The sequence below is a fragment of the Hemiscyllium ocellatum genome, chromosome 12, assembly GCF_020745735.1.
Source record: "Hemiscyllium ocellatum isolate sHemOce1 chromosome 12, sHemOce1.pat.X.cur, whole genome shotgun sequence".
Classification (NCBI taxonomy): Eukaryota; Metazoa; Chordata; class Chondrichthyes; order Orectolobiformes; family Hemiscylliidae; genus Hemiscyllium; species Hemiscyllium ocellatum.
The window spans coordinates 93054268-93073221 of NC_083412.1; the positions used below are offsets into that span (position 1 = coordinate 93054268).

At 41.7% G+C, this 18954-nt stretch overlaps 1 protein-coding gene across 1 annotated transcript in view; it reads right to left on the reverse strand.

Moving 5' to 3' along the window:
• The window catches only part of LOC132820872 (E3 ubiquitin/ISG15 ligase TRIM25-like), a 31695-nt gene that overhangs the window by 12106 nt on the left and 635 nt on the right, over positions 1-18954 (reverse strand). The window contains exons 2-6 of the mRNA XM_060833232.1: positions 18729-18824; positions 16767-16997; positions 11165-11187; positions 2748-2819; positions 1312-1413 (exon numbers count right to left, since the gene is read on the reverse strand). Of these exons, the coding sequence (XP_060689215.1) occupies positions 1312-1413; positions 2748-2819; positions 11165-11187; positions 16767-16997; positions 18729-18824 (524 nt within the window). The remainder of the gene's footprint in view (positions 1-1311; positions 1414-2747; positions 2820-11164; positions 11188-16766; positions 16998-18728; positions 18825-18954) is intronic.

The following is an 18954-nucleotide window of genomic DNA, read 5'->3' on the forward strand; positions in this document are numbered from 1 at the left end:
TGACCCCTCCGCCCTGGGAAAAAGCCTCATTCTTTCCACTCTATCCTTGTCATTCATCATGATATCATCCTCCACCAATTCCTTCTCTTTGATGAATATCAACACAAAGTATTCGTTTATGACCTCAACTACCTCTTCTGGCTCCAAACATTGAATTTTTCCTTTGTCCTTAAGTAGGCCAGCACTTTTCCTGGCAAACCTCTTGGTTTTTTTTTAAATGTATAAAAAACCTTGGGATTCTCCTTAATCCTATTTGCTAACATTTTTTTCTTGATCCCTTTTAGTCCTTCTAATTCCTTGTTTAAGTTCTTTCTTACTTTCCTTATATACTCAAAGGCTTCATCAATTCCCATTCTCCTAGACCTTACATATGCTTCTTTCTTCTGTTTGACCAAAGTTATTACATCCCCAGTCATCCAAGGTTCACATACTTTGCCATCCCTAGCCTTCATTCCCACAGGAATGTGCCGTTCCTGAACTCTAATCAATTGCTGTTTGAAACACAGCATGTCCAATGTAGATTTACCTTCAAGCAGCCACCTCCGATCAACATTCTCCACCCAATGCCTGGAGGTAGAATGCCTCATCTTCCCCCTCGCGACCTTCCAACCCCATGGCATCAATGTGGATTTCACCAGTTTCCTCATTTCCCCTGCCCCCTTATCCCAGTTCCAAACCTTCCAACTTGGCACCATCCTCATGACCTGTCCCACCTGTCCATCTTCCTTCTCACCTATCTGCTCCAACCTCCGCTCCGATCTATCATCTTTATCCCCCACCTCCATCCACATATTGGACTCTCAGCTACTTACCCCAGCCCCAACCCGCTCGCATTTATCTCTCCACCACTGAGGCTCCTAGCCTCATTCCTAATGAAGGGCTTTTGCCTGAAAAGTCGATTTTCCTGCTCCTCGGATCCTGCCTGACCTGCTGCACATTTCCAGCACCCCACTCTTGACTCTAACCTCCAGCATCTGCAATCCTCACTTTCGCCGATTCTCCAGTTCCTGCCCAATATTGTTGTAGTTCGCTTTCCCACAGTTTAACACCCTCACCTGAGGACTGCTGTTATCCTTATCCATTAGCATCTTAAAACTCACAGTGTTATGGTCACCACTCCCAAATGCACTCTGACTGAAACTTCACTCACCTGGCTGGGCTCATTTCCCAAAACCAGGTCCAGTATAACCCCTTCCCTGATTGGACTGTTTACATACTGTGTCAAGAAACCCTCCTGAATGGAGCTTACAAAGACTGCCGCATCCAAGTCCCTACACAAAGTGAGTCCCAGTCAATATAGACCATGTGTACCTTGAGGATTGCTGGTATTGTGCATAATCCTTCATGGTTCGATTCAAAAAAGGCTTGTTAACGCGATGATACTTTTTCCCATAACACTGGTTAGGTGAGAGACTTGAAAGATAAAAATAATAAAACATTTAATATAGATTAAACAATTAATGAAAAACTTATGATTTAACAAGTAATTGGGTAAATTTTCGAAAATCTAATAAATAAAATGCGGCACAAAATATATAGAACTAAGCTGATCTATAATAGGACAAAATTAAATATCTAAATTGTGATTACTGAATACCTTCAGTGTGGAACCAGGTAATGTGGCCCATTAAGTCCACGCAGACCCTCCAAAGAGATCCCATCCAGACCCACCACCCTACCAACACCACCCCCCCCCCCCCCCCCCCCCCCGCCACCCTATCCCTGTAACCCTGCATTTCCCATGGCTACTTCACCTAGCCTGCACATCCTTGGACACTATGGGAAATTTAGCATGGCCAATTCACTGACCTGCACATCTTTGGACTGTGAGAGGCAATTGGAGGAAACCCACACAGACACGGAAGAACGTGAAAACTCTACATAGACAGTGGCCTGAGAGTGAAATTGAACCAAGTCCCTGAAGCTACGAGGCAGCAGTGCTAACCACTGAGCAACCATGATGTAATGGAACACTCTTCGTACAGTGTGTAAATTAAAATTAATACTTAAAAGGAGTTGGAAATTGACAAATGATTGAATATATTAAAAGGTAAATATTTAGTCAAACTGTTTAAATAGTCATGTGCACAAGCAGATCCCAGAACAGGACACCGTAACAAACAATAATCAGGTAAAACTGACAAAGGTAAATATTCAGGTAAAACTGACAAGGGTATTGACATCATTGTATAGAACTATCCAAATTATTGCAAAAATATTACCAATAATGAAATCAATGAATGTCTTCACATTAAAAAAAACCGCAGGCCAGCACTTTCATGCAAGTTCACTTCCTTCATTCCTTATAATGTAATTTTGAAGTTTATTCACTGTCTCAGAAACACGTTGATTGGTCTATCAAGCTCTGGCTTATACATTCCCCATTTCTGAATAGTGTGAAATGTTTGTCAGTTTGTATCTTTTCATGTTACCACTTCAGATATCTGCTCTCAACCATGTTCAGTCCTCTGGATTCAATCAAGCCAGCAAATGTCTTCTTCTTTAAAAGTAAGCCCCACTTAATGTTGATTTACATAACATTACTCCACTTTAATATTGTCAATAAGAATTGTCAATATATCCATTTAACTTTGCTAATTCCGTTGTGGGAAAAAGGAGTTCAGGAAGCTACAGGCAAAGGTAATGTCAGAAGGACCCATGGGTATCAACAACCTTCTACCAATGACCCAGAAATGATCTCCTTACAATAGCTCTCACTCAGGATGACAGCTGCATATTTCTCTCACCTGAATATTTCCCACTGACTTGATGTTTTGTAATTATCCACTGCTCCCATGTCACTTTTCATCTGTGAAATTCTAAAATGATAGAAATAATGACAAGAAGTGAGAACTTGACATAATAGGGTGAACTTTCCCAAATACATTTGGTGCAGTGATAAAAAGATCATCAGAAGAAGCAGGAGGGTGTTAACAGGGAGCTGAACATTTTCTGGATGCAAGGAAAGCTGGATGACCACTCAGTGGTTTTCAAGCACACGGGCCTCCTGCATAGCAGCCTGTGCCTGGGAAGGAATCCCCAGTATTAATGGCCGTGGTTACAACAACTCTGCTCAATGACCTCCCATACCCTTCCAATAGCTTTGGCCAACAAGACTCATCACTGAATAACTTTAGCAGTCAACCTTCCATTCCTGATTGGGCCCTAAATTGGTTACTTAATTAAATAACGAGTGTAGTGAGGGTGCGGTAACTAGTTGCTGCCAACAACAAGTTCCCCACTTTCCCTCCAGCCTCTTCCCACTTTCAGCTCCAGCATTGGGACGTGGCAGGATGTAGTACCCTGCAAAGATCTGTGTTCAGGCCTCAATTAATCACATTATTCATTAATGACTTGGATAGCAGTGTAGAAAGTCATACATCCAAATTTGCTGATGGCACAAAGAAGGCAGCATTGTAGACAATTTAGATGACCGCATAACATTACATTTGGATTGGCTGACTAAGTGAATTTGACAAACTGTGGCAGATGGAGTTCAATATTAGTAAGTATGAAGTTATCCATTTTGGACCAAAAAAATTGATAGATCAAAGTGCGATAATGCTGCTTCTTTAACACGGTTAAATTGTCTGCGTTTATCTACTTGAAGAAGCTTTGGTTTGATTTTAACAGTCAGTCAGTTGTGAAGCTACTGGACCCAAAGAATCTGGTCCATGCCAATCCTCCCCCTCTCTGACATCTCTCTTGTAAGAACCTGTTTTTTGATTTTACCTTTTGTTGCCAAGGGGTGTTTAAGGGGATTATTGCTGAAATTTGGAACAACATCATTAAGTTGGGATAGTCTGTTGGGTTTTCCGATAAGTTATGTTTTTTGGTATTCTGTTCTCTTTTGTTTTTATTTCAATCAGTACTCTGTAAATAAATTCTGTTTTATTTAAAACTGAGAGGTTTTGAGCAGCTGCATCATGTCTGGATTATCCACTATACACCTGCCCAAAACAACTAGAAAGGTTAGGGTCTGGGCTATCTCCTTGCAAAATTTTGAGGGGTCTAGCCTCGTCCATAACAAGGGTAATTTCTAAATGCTATGAAGTTAAACACTGTGGATGGGGCTTCAGGACCATAGATGTTTAAAATATGAGTATAAAATAAAATATTATTGCATTATTAGTCTTAAATTTGAGATAGCTTTTTTTTAAGCAAAAGCATTAAAGGCTATGGGCTAAAGGTAGGTATACGGAGTTAGGCTACAGATCAGCCATGATCTCTTTAATGGAGGAATGGAGTTGAGGGGCTGAATGGCCTACTCCTGTTCCTATATCTCTGTTCCTTGATCAAACAGCTCAATGATTTTGCAAATGATTAACAAACAAGAGGTCATTCAGGAAAAAGACAGAAATGATCCACCATGTGAAGGAACTAAGTAAATGTTAAAATCACAATGTTAAAATGAATTTTGACTGAGGACATAGTGGACTAATTGTATTTGATGATTTCAATTTCTCCAACATTAGCCAGGCTGTTCCAGTACAGCTACAACATTGGCATCTACCTGACCAAGTGGAAAATTGCCCAGGTATGCCCTGTACACAAAAAACAGGACAAATCCAACCCAGCCAATTATTGCCCCATCAGCCTTCGCTCGATATCAGTAAAGTGATGGAAGGTGTCATTGACAGTGCTATCAAGCAGCACCTGCCCAGCAGTAACCTGCTCAGTGACACCCAGTTTGGGTTCCACCAGGGCCACTCAGCTCCTGATTTCGTTATGGCTTTTGTTCAAACATGGACAAAACAGCTGAAATCCAAAGCTGAGGCGAGAGTGACAGCCCTTGACATCAAGGTCATATTTCACAGAGTGTTGCATCATGAAGTCCTAGCAAAACTGCAATCAATGGGTATCAGTTGGACTCATACCTGGCACACAGGAAGATGGTTCATTCCCATACAAATCAGTGGATGTCTCTGATATCATGTAATAAGACTCTTTTGATTTCACCATATAGAATCTTCAGCATCTAATACAAGGTGTTTGTTGACTTTTGTCATAGTTTCTCAGCTTTGATCACATTTAGTCCATTTGACCTCTTCACACCTTTGGTAAATTCTGTAAAAATTCTATTTGACTTGAACTCTTTGATAATCTTTGAGTTGTAATCTTGCAGTAAGAGGAACACTGCACTAAGAAATTCACACCCTGACTCCCCAAAGCCTGAGCACAATCTACAAGACTCAAGTCAGGACTGTGATATAATACTCCCCATCTGTCTGAATGAGTGCAGCTCCAACAACACTCAAGAAGCTTAACACCATCTTGGACAAAGCAACCCATTTAATTGGCATCTACATCCACTGTGTTCTGTGGAAGCGTCTCTCAACTGGAAACGTTAACTGTGAATTCTCTCTACAGATGCAGCCAGACCTGCTGAGCTTTTCCAGCACTTTCTGTTTATCTTCCATATTCCTTCCCCCACTGATGCTCAGGAGCAGCAGTGTGAACTATCTGCAAGACGCATGGGAGAAACTCATCAAAGATCCTCAGACAGCATCTTTCAAACCCATGACCACTACCATCTAGAAAGAGATCAACTCCTCCAAGTTCCCCTCCAAACCACCCACCATCCTGACTTAGAAATATATTGCCATTCCTTCAGTGTCACTTGGTCAAAATCCTGGAATTCCACGATCAGGTGATGGAAACAACTAAGATGCTCAAGCAAGGGAAGCAGATGCATGGAAACATCTGCAAGTCACCTTCAATTCAGAGACTATCTTGAAAATATAAAATCCTGGAACTCTCTTCTTAAAAGCACTGTGGTCTGCAGTGGTACAAGAAAACAGTACATCATCACCTTCTGAAGGATGATTAGAGATGGGTGGTAGATAAGACCATAAGACATAGGAGTGGAAGTAAGGCCATTCGGCCCATCGAGTCCACTCCACCATTCAATCATGGCTGATGGGCATTTCAACTCCACTTACCAGCATTCTCCCCGTGGCCCTTAATTCCTTGAGACAACAAGAATCTATCGATCTCTGCCTTGAAGATATTTTGCGTCCCGGCCTCCACTGCACTCTGCGGCAATGAATTCCACAGGCCCACCACTCTTTGGCTGAAGAAATATCTCCGCATATCTGTTCTGAATCGACCCTCTCTAATTTTAAGGCTGTGTCCACGGGTCCTAGTCTCCTCGCCTAAAGGAAACAATTTCCTAGCGTCCACCCTTTCCAAGCCAAGTATTATCTTGTACGTCTCTATTAAGTCTCCTCTTAATCTTCTAAACTCAATGAATACAATCCCAGGATCCTCAGCCGTTCCTCATATGTTAGACCAACCATTCCAGGGATTATCCGTGTGAATCTCCGCTGGACACACTCCAGTGCCAGTATGTCCTTCCTGAGGTGTGGGGACCAAAACTGGACACAGTACTCCAAATGGGGCCTAACCAGAGCTTTATAAAGTCTCAGGAGCACAACGGTGCTTTTATATTCCAACCCTCTTGAGATAAGTGACAACATTGCATTCGCTTTCTTAATCACGGACTCAACCTGCATGTTTACCTTTAGAGAATCCTCGACGAGCACTCCCAGATCCCTTTGTACTTTGGCTTTATGAATTTTCTCACCATTTAGAAAGTAGTCTATGCTTTTATTCTTTTTGCCAAAGTGCAAGACCTCGCATTTGCTCACATTGAATTCCATCAGCCATTTCCTGGACCACTCTCCCAAACTGTCTAGATCCTTCTGCAGCCTCCCCACTTCCTCAGTACTACCTCCCTGTCCACTGAACTTTGTATCATCTGTTTTTCATTGGTCATGAACCAATGAAAAACAAAACAAAAATCTGGTAATTTTAAGATATATTGTCAAAGGAGTGCCAACATGACACATTGGTCAATATTATTATACAGATTGAGATATAGTGGCCTGAAGCATGAATAAGAGGTCAGATGGACTTTGTCATTGCGGAAATTAAATTGATGGGAGAAAGTAACATTGTTAAGGGCGTTCACAAATGTAGCAGTCAACTGTTAGAACACTGGAGTCTTAAACATCTTCATATAATGATGTTAAAAATCACACAACACCAGGTTATAGTCCAACAGGTTTAATTGGAAGCACACTAGCTTTCGGAGTGCTCCTTCATCAGGTGATTGTGGACTATGACCTGGTGTTGTGTGATTTTTAACTTTGTACACCCCAGTCCAACACCAGCATCTCCAAATCATATAATGATTGTCCAACTCTTTTGGTTATAGCTCCTCCTGCTGGTAAAACATGATGAGGAGATTTTAACCATGTAGCTGCTCGTTTTATAATGGGAATTTCAATCCAAGTGCCACAGCGTAGGTTAGCAGCACCTCACTGTGTAAAAAGCTTGCCTGTAAGTCGGAGGCTTGCACTTTCAAATGAATATGTCACTATCAGAGGTGTCCTCTTTGAGATGAAATGTGAAACTAAAACCCAGCCTGCATTCTAAGCTGCATGTAAAAGTTTGAGGGAGAACAATAAAGGGTTTCCCTGATATCTTGGTAAATACTTAATCTCATAATCAAATCACATAAACAGTTTATCTGATCACTCTTCCAATTCTGTTTGTGAAATCTGCATTACCTACATTACTTCATAAGCTACAGCTGTGTTTTGGTATGTTCTGTGGGTGTGAAAGGCAACATATCAATCTGCAACGTCAGGCCAGATGGAGCAGGGCAGAAATGGCAATTTTCAAATAATGAGTGCAGCTTACATAGAACAAATTTAATACAACATAACAATCTGTTTGTGCAGTCGTGGCTGAAAATATCTCTGGATATTCAGGAAATTGTCCACTATTATGCAAGCTCCAATTTATACAATAGAGAACAAAGTTTGCTCAGGTAATCAACAAAAAATAAAATTGTATGTTATATCCCCACAGTTAGTATTCAATCTAGAGGCATGCAATATAAATGTTGGTAGCCCGAGCTCCAATCCAGGTTCCCTTCCTTCAGGAGTAAAGGATGACTTGAGTAAGATTAAGGCCTGTTAAGGACAGTAGTGGGAAGTTGTGCGTGGAATCTGAAGCGATAGGAGAAGTGTTAAATGAATATTTTTGTTACATTCACACAGGAAAAAGACAACGTTGTCAAGGGGAATACTGAGATACAGGATATTAGACCAGATAGGATTGAGATTCATAAGAAGGAGATGTTAGCAATCCTGGAAAGTGTGAAAATAGATAAGTCATCTGTTCCGAATGGGATTTATCCTGGAATTCTCTGGGAACTAGGGAGGAGATTGCAGAGCCTTTGGCTTTGATATTTATGTCATCATTGTCTCCAGGAATAGTGTCAGAAGACTGGAGGAAAGCAAATGTCATCCCCTTGTTTAAGAAGGGGAGTAGAGACAACCCTGATAATTATAGACTAGTGAGTCTTATTTTGGTTGTGGGCAAAGTGTTGGAAAGGATAATGGGGTAGGATTTGTAATAATCTAGAAAGGAATAATTTGATTAGGGATAGTCAATATAGTTTTGTGAAGGATAGAACATGCCTCACAAATCTTATTGAGTTCTTTCAGAAGGTGACCAAATAGAGGGTAAATGTGGTGTATATGGATTTCAGTAAAGCGTTTGATAAGTTTCCTCACAGTAGGTTATTGCACAAAATACAGAGGCATGGGATTGATGGTGATTTAGTGGTTTGGATCAGAAACTGGCTAGCTGAAAGAAGACAGAGGGTGGTGGTTGATGGGAAATGTTCCTCCTGGAGTTCAGTTACTAGTCGTGTACTGCAGTGATCTGTTTGGGGGCCACTGCTGTTTGACATTTTTTATAAATGACCTAGATGAGGGCTAAAGGATGGGTTAGTAAATTTGTAGATGACATTCAGGTCATTGGAGTTGTGGACAGTGCAGAAGGATGTTGGAAATTACAGAGGGACATAGTTAAGCTGCAGAGCTGGGCTGAGAGGTGGCAAATAGAGTTTAATGCGGAAAAGTGTGAGTTAATTAACTTTGGAATGAACAACAGGAATAAAGAATACTGGTCTAATGGTAAGATTCTTGGTGGTGTGGATGAACAGAGAGATCTCGGTGTCCATCAAATCTTAGCAGGACTTATACACTTAATGATGAGGTCCTAGGGAGTGTTGCTGAACAAAGAGACCATGCAGTGCAGATTCATAGCTCCTTGAAAGTGGAGTCGCAGTTAGATAGGATAGTGAAGAAAGCATGTGGTATGTTTTCCTTTACTGGTCAGAGTACTGAACACATGAGTTGGGACCTCATGTTGCAGCTGTACAGGACATTAGTTAGGTCACTCTTGGAATATTGTGTGCAGTTCTGGTCTCCTTCCTATCAGAAGGATTTTTGAAACTTGAAAGAGTTCAGAAAAGATTTACAAGGATGTTGCCAGGGTTGGAGGATTTCAGCTATAGGGAGAGGTTGAATAGGCTAGGGCTGTTTTTCCTGGAGTGTCGGAGGCTGAGGGGTGACCTTATCGAGGTGTATAAAATCATGAGGAGCATGGATAGGATAAATAAACAAAGTCTCTTCCCTGGGGTCGGGGAGTCCAGAACTAGAGGGCATAGGTTGAGGGTGAGAGGGGAAAATATATAAAATAGTCTTACGGGGCAACTTTTTCATGCAGAGGGTGGTACGTGTATGGAATGAGCTGCCAGAGAAAGTGGTGGAGGCTGGTACAATTGCAACATTTAAAAGGCATCTGGATGGGTATATGGATACGAAGGGTTTGGAGGGATATGGGCCAGGTGTTGGCAGGTGGGACTAGATTAAGTTGAGATATCTGGTCGGCATGGATGAGTTGGACCAAAGGGTCTGTTTCCGTGCTGTAAATCTCTATGACTCTAGAAGTCTACATGGATCTCTGAAGGTTGCCACCCAGGTTATTGGTAGAGGGATTGAGTTTTGAAGCCACAAGGTCATGCTGCAGCTGTACAAAACTCTGGAGCGGCCGCACTTGGAGTATTGTGTAAAGTTCTGGTCACCCCATTATAGGAAAAACCATAAGACCATGGGACCATAAGACATAGGAGTGGAAGTATGGCCATTTGGCCCATCGAGTCCACTCCGCCATTCAATCCTGGCTGATGGGCATTTCACCGCCACTTACCCGCACTCTCCCCGTAGCACTTAATTCCTTGCAAGATTAAGAATTCATCAATCTCTGTCTTGAAGACATTCAAGGCCCCATCTTTCACTGTGCTCTATTGCAATGAATTCCACAGGCCCACCATTTCTCTGGCTGAAGAAATGTCGCCTCATTTTCATTCTAAATTGTCCCCATCTAATTCTAAGGCTGTGCCCATGAGTCTTAGTATCCCCGCCTGACAGAAACAACTTCCCAACATCCACCCTTTCTAAGCCATGCATTATCTTGTAATTTTCTTTTAGATCTCCCCTCAACCTTCTAAACTCTAATGAATACAATCCCAGGATCCTCAGCTGTTCATCATACGTTAAGCCTACCATTCCAGAGATCATCAGTGTGAATCTTTGCTGGACACGCTCCAGTGCTGGTATGTCTGTCCTGAGGTGTGGGGCCCAAAACTGAGCCCAGTATTCTGAATGGGGCCTATCCAGAGCTTTATAAAGTCTCAGTAGCACGTCGTTGCTTTTACCTTCCAACCCTCTTGAGATAAATCGTGGAAGCATTGGAAAGGGTTCAGAGGAGATTTACTAGGATGTTGCCTGGTATGGAGGGAAGGTCTTATGAGGAAAGGCTGAGGGGTTTGTGGCTGTTTTCATTTGAGAGAAGAAGGTTAATAAAGACATACAAGATGATCAGAGGATTAGATAGGGTGGACAGTGAGAGCCTTTTACCTCAGATGATGATGGCTAGCAGGGGGGGACATAGCTTTAAATTGAGGGGTCACAGATATAGGACAGAAGTCAGAGGTAGGTTATTTACTCAGAAAGTATTAAGAGCTTGGAATGCCCTGTCTGCAACAGTAGTAGACTCGCCAACTTTAAGGGCATTTAAATGGTCATTAGATATATATATATATATATACACACATATAGATGAGAATGGAATAGTGTAGGTTAGATGGGCTTCAGCTTGGCTTCACAGGTCGGCGCAACATTGAGGGCCGAAGGGCATTTTCTGTGCTGTATTGTTCTAAGTTCTATGTTCTGTGTTCATTAACTCCTCTCTCAAAAACTAGTGATGCTTCTCACTTACCCAATAATTGAAGTAAACGTACCTGGAAAGGAGTTGTTTAGATTCCTGTGGAAAAAAAGGAGAAGAGATCAATCACAATCAAAGGGAATGAGATTCAAATCAAAGAGTTCTCCACCTCAGAAGTATAGAGTTGTTACAGTACAACAGGAGACCATTCAACCCATCATTTCTGCACCAGCTCTCTCAATGAACAAAAAACACATTGCTGGCAAAACCCAGCACGTCTGACAGCGCCTATTGAGGGAAATTCGAGTTAAATGTTTGGGACCAGTGACCCTTCTTTCGAGCCATTGCCAGACCTGCTGAGTTTTTCCAACAACGCCAGTTTTTAAAGGCTTCAGGTCTCTACTATCCATTACAGATTACATCCCCCCTACAACACACTCCGGGTAAAAACGTTTTTCTTCAAATCCCCTGAAAACCTCCTGCCTTTCATTTTCAAATTATGTCTCCTTCGACTAAGGGAAACAGCTGTTTTCTATCCACCCGGTCCACACTGCTTGTAATCTTGTACAGCTAATCAGATCCACACACCACCCCCCACCCCGCCTCAACCTTCCTTGCTCTAAAGAGAATAACCAAAGCTTATCCAGCCTCTTCATATCTGAAATGTTCCAATCCAGGCAACCACACCTCCCCACCCCCACCCCGGGTGAATCTCCTTTGCACCTCCTTCAGTGTAATCTTATTCTTCCAACAGTGTGCTGACTAGACTGCACTCAATAGTTGTGACCTAGCCAAAGTTTTGTCCAACTCCAGCAAGGCTTCCTCACCCTTCAGTTTACAGGCACAAAGCTCAAGAGCCTCTGAAACTAATCAAGGAGATGTATATAAAGCAGTAAAAGCAAGTCTTCCCATTGGACTACTAACAGAGATCTGGGAGTGACTCCCACAAGCCTCTGAGGTGCAAGAACATTTGAAACTCCTTCAAACAACAATGAAACAAAAACCAAACAACCATATCACGGTCTGAAGCTTTCAGCTAGGAATCTACAGGTTCAGGCACAATTAATATTGGATGATCCTTTAAATGCCTGATTCAGTGGTCTGTGCAGGGTTGTGAATAAACATGAGGAAGTTCTGAGGAAAGGTCACCTGACCCTAAACGTTAACTCTATTTCTCCTCAACTTTTCCAGCAGCCTCTGTTTGTTTCTGATTTATAACATCTGCAGCTCTTTCGGTTTTTATTAAACGTGTGGAAGTGATTGAGACCCAGATCAGGGAGAAGAGCAAAAGATTGAATCTTGTCAACATGATAAAATAATACCAAGAAGGGGACAAGCAGTTAACAGTCGGTCCCATTGCCACTAGCCTAAAGGCGGAGAGTAGCAGGGAGGATAAATTGGAAGGAGATATGTATGAGGCCAACTAACAAATGCCAAAATATTGCCAAATTTAGACTCCATAATCAGCCACCTAATTACAGAGCAGTGAATTGACATAACAACGATGCTCACTGAGTTAAGGGTTTATGTGGAAACAAGCGAGATTGTACTATCTTGGCTCTAAGTAATGTGGATATGTGAGACGGATTTGTAAGTCACATCTCTACTGACTACAGCCAGAAAGGTTGGCCCCTCCGAAAAAAACTAATAGAATACAGTCCATTCGGTATCTACAGGACAAGAACTAAGAAGTACAAGTTATATCACAAAGCCCGAGGTACACCATACCTGGAATACTGCAAACAGTTTTTGGTCACTACACTTTGGACAAATATATTGAACTTGGAGAGACAGCAGTGTAGACTTACCACAAATCTTATCTCTATGTCAAAGGTAAGAAGGAGACATTACACAAACTAGAACTCTGTTTGTTGAAATATGTTTTACTCATGGGAATTGGGTATCATCGCAGGATCAGCATTTATTTGCTATTGAGAAGCTGCTGGTGAGCTGCCTTTTATTTTAACATTTGCAGTCCATATGTTGTAGGTAGATCCACAACGCCCTTCTGGAGGGAATACCAGAATTTTGATGCAATGACACAATATGTTTCCAAGTCAAGACTATACAGAAACTTGCAGATGGTAGTGTTGTCATGTATCTGCTGACCTTGTCCTTCAAGATGGTACTGTTTGTGGGTGTGGAAGGTTCAAAGGATCTTTGGTGAATTTCTGCAGTGCATTTTGTAGATAGTACACACTGCTTCCATGGTCTAGGCAGTGGATGCTTGTGGATGTTGTGTCAATCAAATTAGCTACTTTGTCCTGGATGCTGTCTTGAGTGTTGTTGGAGCTGCAGTTATCCAGGCAAATGACGAGTATTCTTTCGCACTACTGACTTATGCGTTGTGGATGGTGGACAGGCTTTGGGGAGTCAGGAAGTTACTCACCGCAGCATTCCTGGTCTCTGACCTGCTCTTGTAGCTACATTGTTTATGTGGCAAGTCCAATTGAGTTTCTGGTCAATGGTAACCCACAGAATGTTAATAGTAAGGGATTCAAAGATGATAATGCCATTGGATGTCAAAGGACAATGCTTAGATTATCTTTAATTGGTCATTATCTGGTCATTTGCGAGGTGCAAGTGTTACTTGCTACTTTTTAGACAAATTCTAAATATCCCCCAGGTTTTACTGACTCTGGAAATGGACTGCAGGGTTACAGGGATGGGGTTGGGATTAGGTCTGGGTGGGATGCTCTTCAGAAGGTCAGTGTGGGCTTCATTGACCAAATAACCTGCTTCCACACTAAAGGGATTCTAGATTAGATTACAATTAGATTAGATTAAATTACTTACAGTGTGGAAACAGGCCCTTCGGCCCAACAAGTCCACACCGACCCACCACCCACCGAAGCGCACCCCACCCATACCCCTACATTTACCTCTTACCTAACACTACGGACAATTTATCATGGCCAATTCATCTCACCCGCACATCTTTGGACTGTGGGAGGAAACCGGAGCAGCCCGAGGAAACCCACACAGACATGGGGAGAACGTGCAAACTCCATACAGTCTGTCGCCTGAGGCGGGAAATGAACCCGGGTCTCTGGTGCTGTGAGGCAGCAGTGCTAACCACTGTGCCACCATGCCGCCCACGACAGGGATTCTATGACTCTATAATCTCCCATTATGCCAGGTATGATTCCAACCAGTGAAGAGTTTTACTCTGATATTCATAGATACCAATTTTTTCTAGGGGTCCTAAGTCAACAATTATCACTCTCACCTCACCATTTGAATTCAGCTCTTTTGACCACATTTGTAGCCAGACTGTAATGAGGTCAGGAACCGAGTGGCCCTAGTGGAACCAAACTGGCAACAGTGAGCAGGTTATTGCTGAGCAGGAGCTGCTTGATAGCACTGTTGATGACACCTTCCATCACTTTACTGATGATCAAGAGTACACTGATGGTGTGGTAATTGTCTGGGATAAATTTGTCTTTTTATGTACAGGATGAGTCTGGGGAGGTATTGTCAGGTGAATGCAGTGTTGTAGCTATACTTGGACTGCTTGGCTAGAGGTATAGCAAGTTCTGGAGCACAAGTCTTCAGTACTATTGTCGGAATGTTATCAGGGCCCCTAGCCTTTACCTCCAACTCTTTCTTGGGATCACATAGAGTGAATCAAATTGGCTGAAGACTTGCAAGTGTGATGGCGGGGACCTATGGCAAAGGCCAAGAGGCACTTAGATTTAGAAATATAACAGTTATCTTACCATAGAGTAATCCCATGTTCTTTGGAATACCATTGCAGGATCTTGCCCTTCCATCTCTGAGGGCAGAGTGGGCTTTGTTTAGCATCTCTTCTGTGAGATGGCATCTGACAATGCAGTAGGCCTTGGGATCCTAAACAAGAATGTTGGCCTAGATTCTGACCACAACTATACAGAGTAGAACTGGGAAATCACAAACTCTGGGGTCAGGCAAGGGTACTCGAGCAACATTCCTGATGAAGGGCTTATGCCTGAAACATCGATTCTCCTCTTCCTCAGATGCTGCCTAATGTGCTGTGCTTTTCCAGCACCTCAGTCTCTACCCTTTCAACAGCTGACAGTGGAGTTTATAGTAAGGGTCTTCAAAGAAACAGATTAAACTTTTGACTTGATGCCACCACTTTAACCAAGGCATTTTAAAGCAAGTGAGATTGTATTATGATCACAGTTGATGATCCTTCTGATCTGTGAAGCTTAGTTTGATGGATCACAAATGGTGTTTTTCTTTTTATATACCATGGTGATCAGTCATTGAAAATATTCACAAGAAGCTACTAAAATACTTCTAACAAAGGAAGATGAAATTTATCTCACAAAAGATAAACTCAAGCTCAAACTGGCAAGATCAATTGAAACAATCTTAATACAATTATCAATAGAAAGATTTATGTCTATTACCCAGCAATGCCCTCAAACCTCATTGAAGAATCACCTCAATCTGCATGATAAAGCGTTCCTCTGCTGGCATGATAGTCATCTGCTTTGTTTCAGCTCTCTCTTCAGTTAATGTCTCACCCCTGGACCCTTGGAATAAACTGCTAACTTGGTTCATTATTGCTTAGTTCGTGTTCCCTAAATCCATGTCTTCAACAGTGTTAGCCTCTTCCCCAACACACCCACAACCTTGTACTTTTGAAGCTTTCATCTCACCGACTTATAAACAAAGTCCACAAAGATGTGCACGTTAGGAGAACTGGCCGTGCTAAATTGCCTATAATGTTCAGGGATGTGAAGGTTATTTATATTAGTCAAGGGTAATGTAGAGTAATAGATCTGGGTGGGATGCTCTTCTGAGGTTCAGTGTGGACTTGTTGGGCCAAATGGCCTGTTTCCACACTGTTGGGATTCTTCTCAGCGAACCTAGGAATTCTCCCAATTCTGGCTGCTTGGAGACTTCTAATTTCAGCACCTCTGCTGTAGTCCTCCTCAAGTTGCAACTCTCTCTCTTCTCTTTCTCTGCTGATCGTACAACTCAAGTCAGAATAATTCATTTCTCAGTTAGCTTGCTGGTCATTTACCTGAAATAATATGACTTCTTGTGAGTGCTGGACTGAACTCAAAGTTAAAAATTACTTTCTGAACTTTAAAATAACAAGTCTCAGGTGACTGACTGATTTGATTTAACTTTAAGATCATGGGGGTTAAATGGGTTAGACAGACGAAATCTACTTTTGTCCACTTGCTGAACAGTCTACTGCTAGGGGTATAGTCTGCGGCTTAGAGCCAGACCCTGAATGAATAAAACCGGGAAAAAGTTTGAGACGCAAAGAATGATCAAAATTTAGAATATACTTCTGCAAATGTAATCAATGCTCAATTACTTGTTCATTTTAAACCTGAGCTTGACTGATTTTTGTTATCAAAATATATTGAGGGATATGGGGTAAAGATTTAAATTGTTGTTCAGATCAGACAAGATCCCATTGAATGGAAGAAAAGTTTTGAGCAACTGAATAGCTGACTACTGTTATTATGGTGCGTCCTTTCTTTATGTTTTCCCATTCATTACCAAATGTAAGAACGAAATTATGCTCAGCTGTGACACCTTCCCACTGTTCACTTGTTCATGGTTGTATTTTATTTACAGGCATTCAGACTGACCACTTGAGGGAGACACTAAGACTGCTGGTAGTTGAGCAAACTACAAAGAACTCAAGGGATAACAAGAAATATGAACTGTACCTGAAGAAAGGAAAGGCAGTCCATTTTCAGTTGTTTCTCTGTTTCAATATGTATTAATTTAATCTGTTCTAGCTTTTCTTCCAGTGATGTTGCTTTGCTCCTAATGTCAGAGAGCACTCGATTCTCCTCATCGTTAATCAGTTTAATGGCATATGTCTCATCTTCTTCCAGTTGCTTCCTCCATTCAGAGAACTTTGTCGATAGCTGTTCTCTCAGCTCATTGGAGCGTGTCTAAAAATCCAAATCACACTCACATATTTTTATCCATAGAACTGCAAAGGACCAGTTCAAAACAGTCTGCTTTGGAAGTGGACAGCCTTTTCATTACTAATTACTTGTCCTTGAGAAAGTGGTAGGGAATCATTTTCTTGGACCATTGGAGGGAGTAGAGAATGTTCTCCCAGAGTGCTATTCGATTGGATCTTTTGGGATTTTACTGAGAAGGCAGGAATGTTTAGTAGGATATCCAAATAAGATAGTGTTAAAAATCACACAACACCAGGTTGTGGTCCAACAGGTTTACTTAACTAGTTACCTGATGGAGAAGAAGCTCGTATTTCCAAACCTGCTGAACTATACCCTGGTGTTGTGTAATTTTTAAACTTTGTCCACCCCAGTCCAACACTGTCACCTCCATTTATTTGGGGCGAGTGGTATTAGGAAACAGTAGTGTTCTCATGCATTTTGCAGCCCTACTGACACCCCAACTTTTCGATACTCTCAGGCTTCCTGAGAACATTTTAGCCAGATGGTCAAAACATTGAGTTCATAAGTGATTCAGTATAGAATCAGAGTTTTGAACATGCTCTCGGCAACTTGCTACTCCATGCTTCAACAGAGACCGGGAGGGGTGGGGTGAACTGAAATTTAACATGCCCTGATCGATCACTTGCAACAGAAACTAACCAACTTCCCAATAGGGAAGCTGTAAGAATTAGTCAAAATTGGTGGAATGGTGGTTGTCACGAGACTAGGAGTCAGTTTTGTAAATATACAAGATGGTCGGCAAATTCACTTCCGAAGCCTCCGGAGAAAATTATTCATAGGAGCAACCAGTCAGCAAAAAAACCCTCCTACATGGAACAGCAGAATCTCTGAAGTACTGTGCTTCTCTCTGATGTTTGCTATTGATAGACTCACTGTCAATCTCTAAGATGAATTTTACCACTTAGACTGCAATGGTTCAAAAAGGCACTGCAGCTCCGAGCTCTCCAGGGAAAATAAAGATGGGAAACAAATATTGGCCTAATCTGTGACAACCGTATCCATGAAGTAACATAAAAATTTAAATCAGATGAGGAGGTGGTGCCATGTGATATTATCACTGGACTATTATCCAGAGAGCAAGGTAATGCCCTAAGGGCATGGGTTCAAATCCCGCCATGGCAGATGATGGAGTTTGAATTCAATTAAAATAAATCTGGAATTAAGACTCTATTGATGACCATGCATCCATTGTCAATTGCTGGGAAAATACATCTGGTTCACTAATGTCCTTTACGGAAGGAAACTGCTATCTTTACCCAGTCAGGCCTGTATGTGACTCCAGGCCCACAGGAATGTGGTTAACTCTCAACTGCCCTCTAAGTAATTAGGGCAATGACAATAAATGTTGGCATCTCATGAGTAAATTTTAAAATGGCTCACAGTTTGAAAATGAGCAGATGACACAAAGCTTGGAAACATTGTGAACTGTGAGAAGAACATTAATTGAATATGTTTAACATAAAGACCAGGTGGAATGGGCATACACCCAGTAAACATCAATTCTCAAGGAACAAGTACATGCTCATTGGAATGCCCTAGAGCCCCACTGTACAAACGATAAACAGCTCCATATCAAGCACATGGAGTGTTTGATGTAATTAGTGCCATGCCCCTGTCAGGACACGCCTGATGTCATATATGTTTACCCAGCTCTGTGGAAAATCATTTCCAAATCCAGTTACACAGGATTCCTACCTTTACTTCATCTTCTGCTTTCTTCAAGTCTTCTTGATCAGTTGAAAATTTGTTCTGAACTTCACGAAGATCCCCCCTTTCTTTCTTCAATTTGTCCTAAAAAATTGCAATTTAAATAGTTTAGGAAGTTAATTCCCAGAAACTAACTTGCTTAATTGTGATTGCCTTTTTAAAACTTCACTTTTGTTTTCTCTGGATTGTTTGAGTCCTGTAGTATGGACCGTGC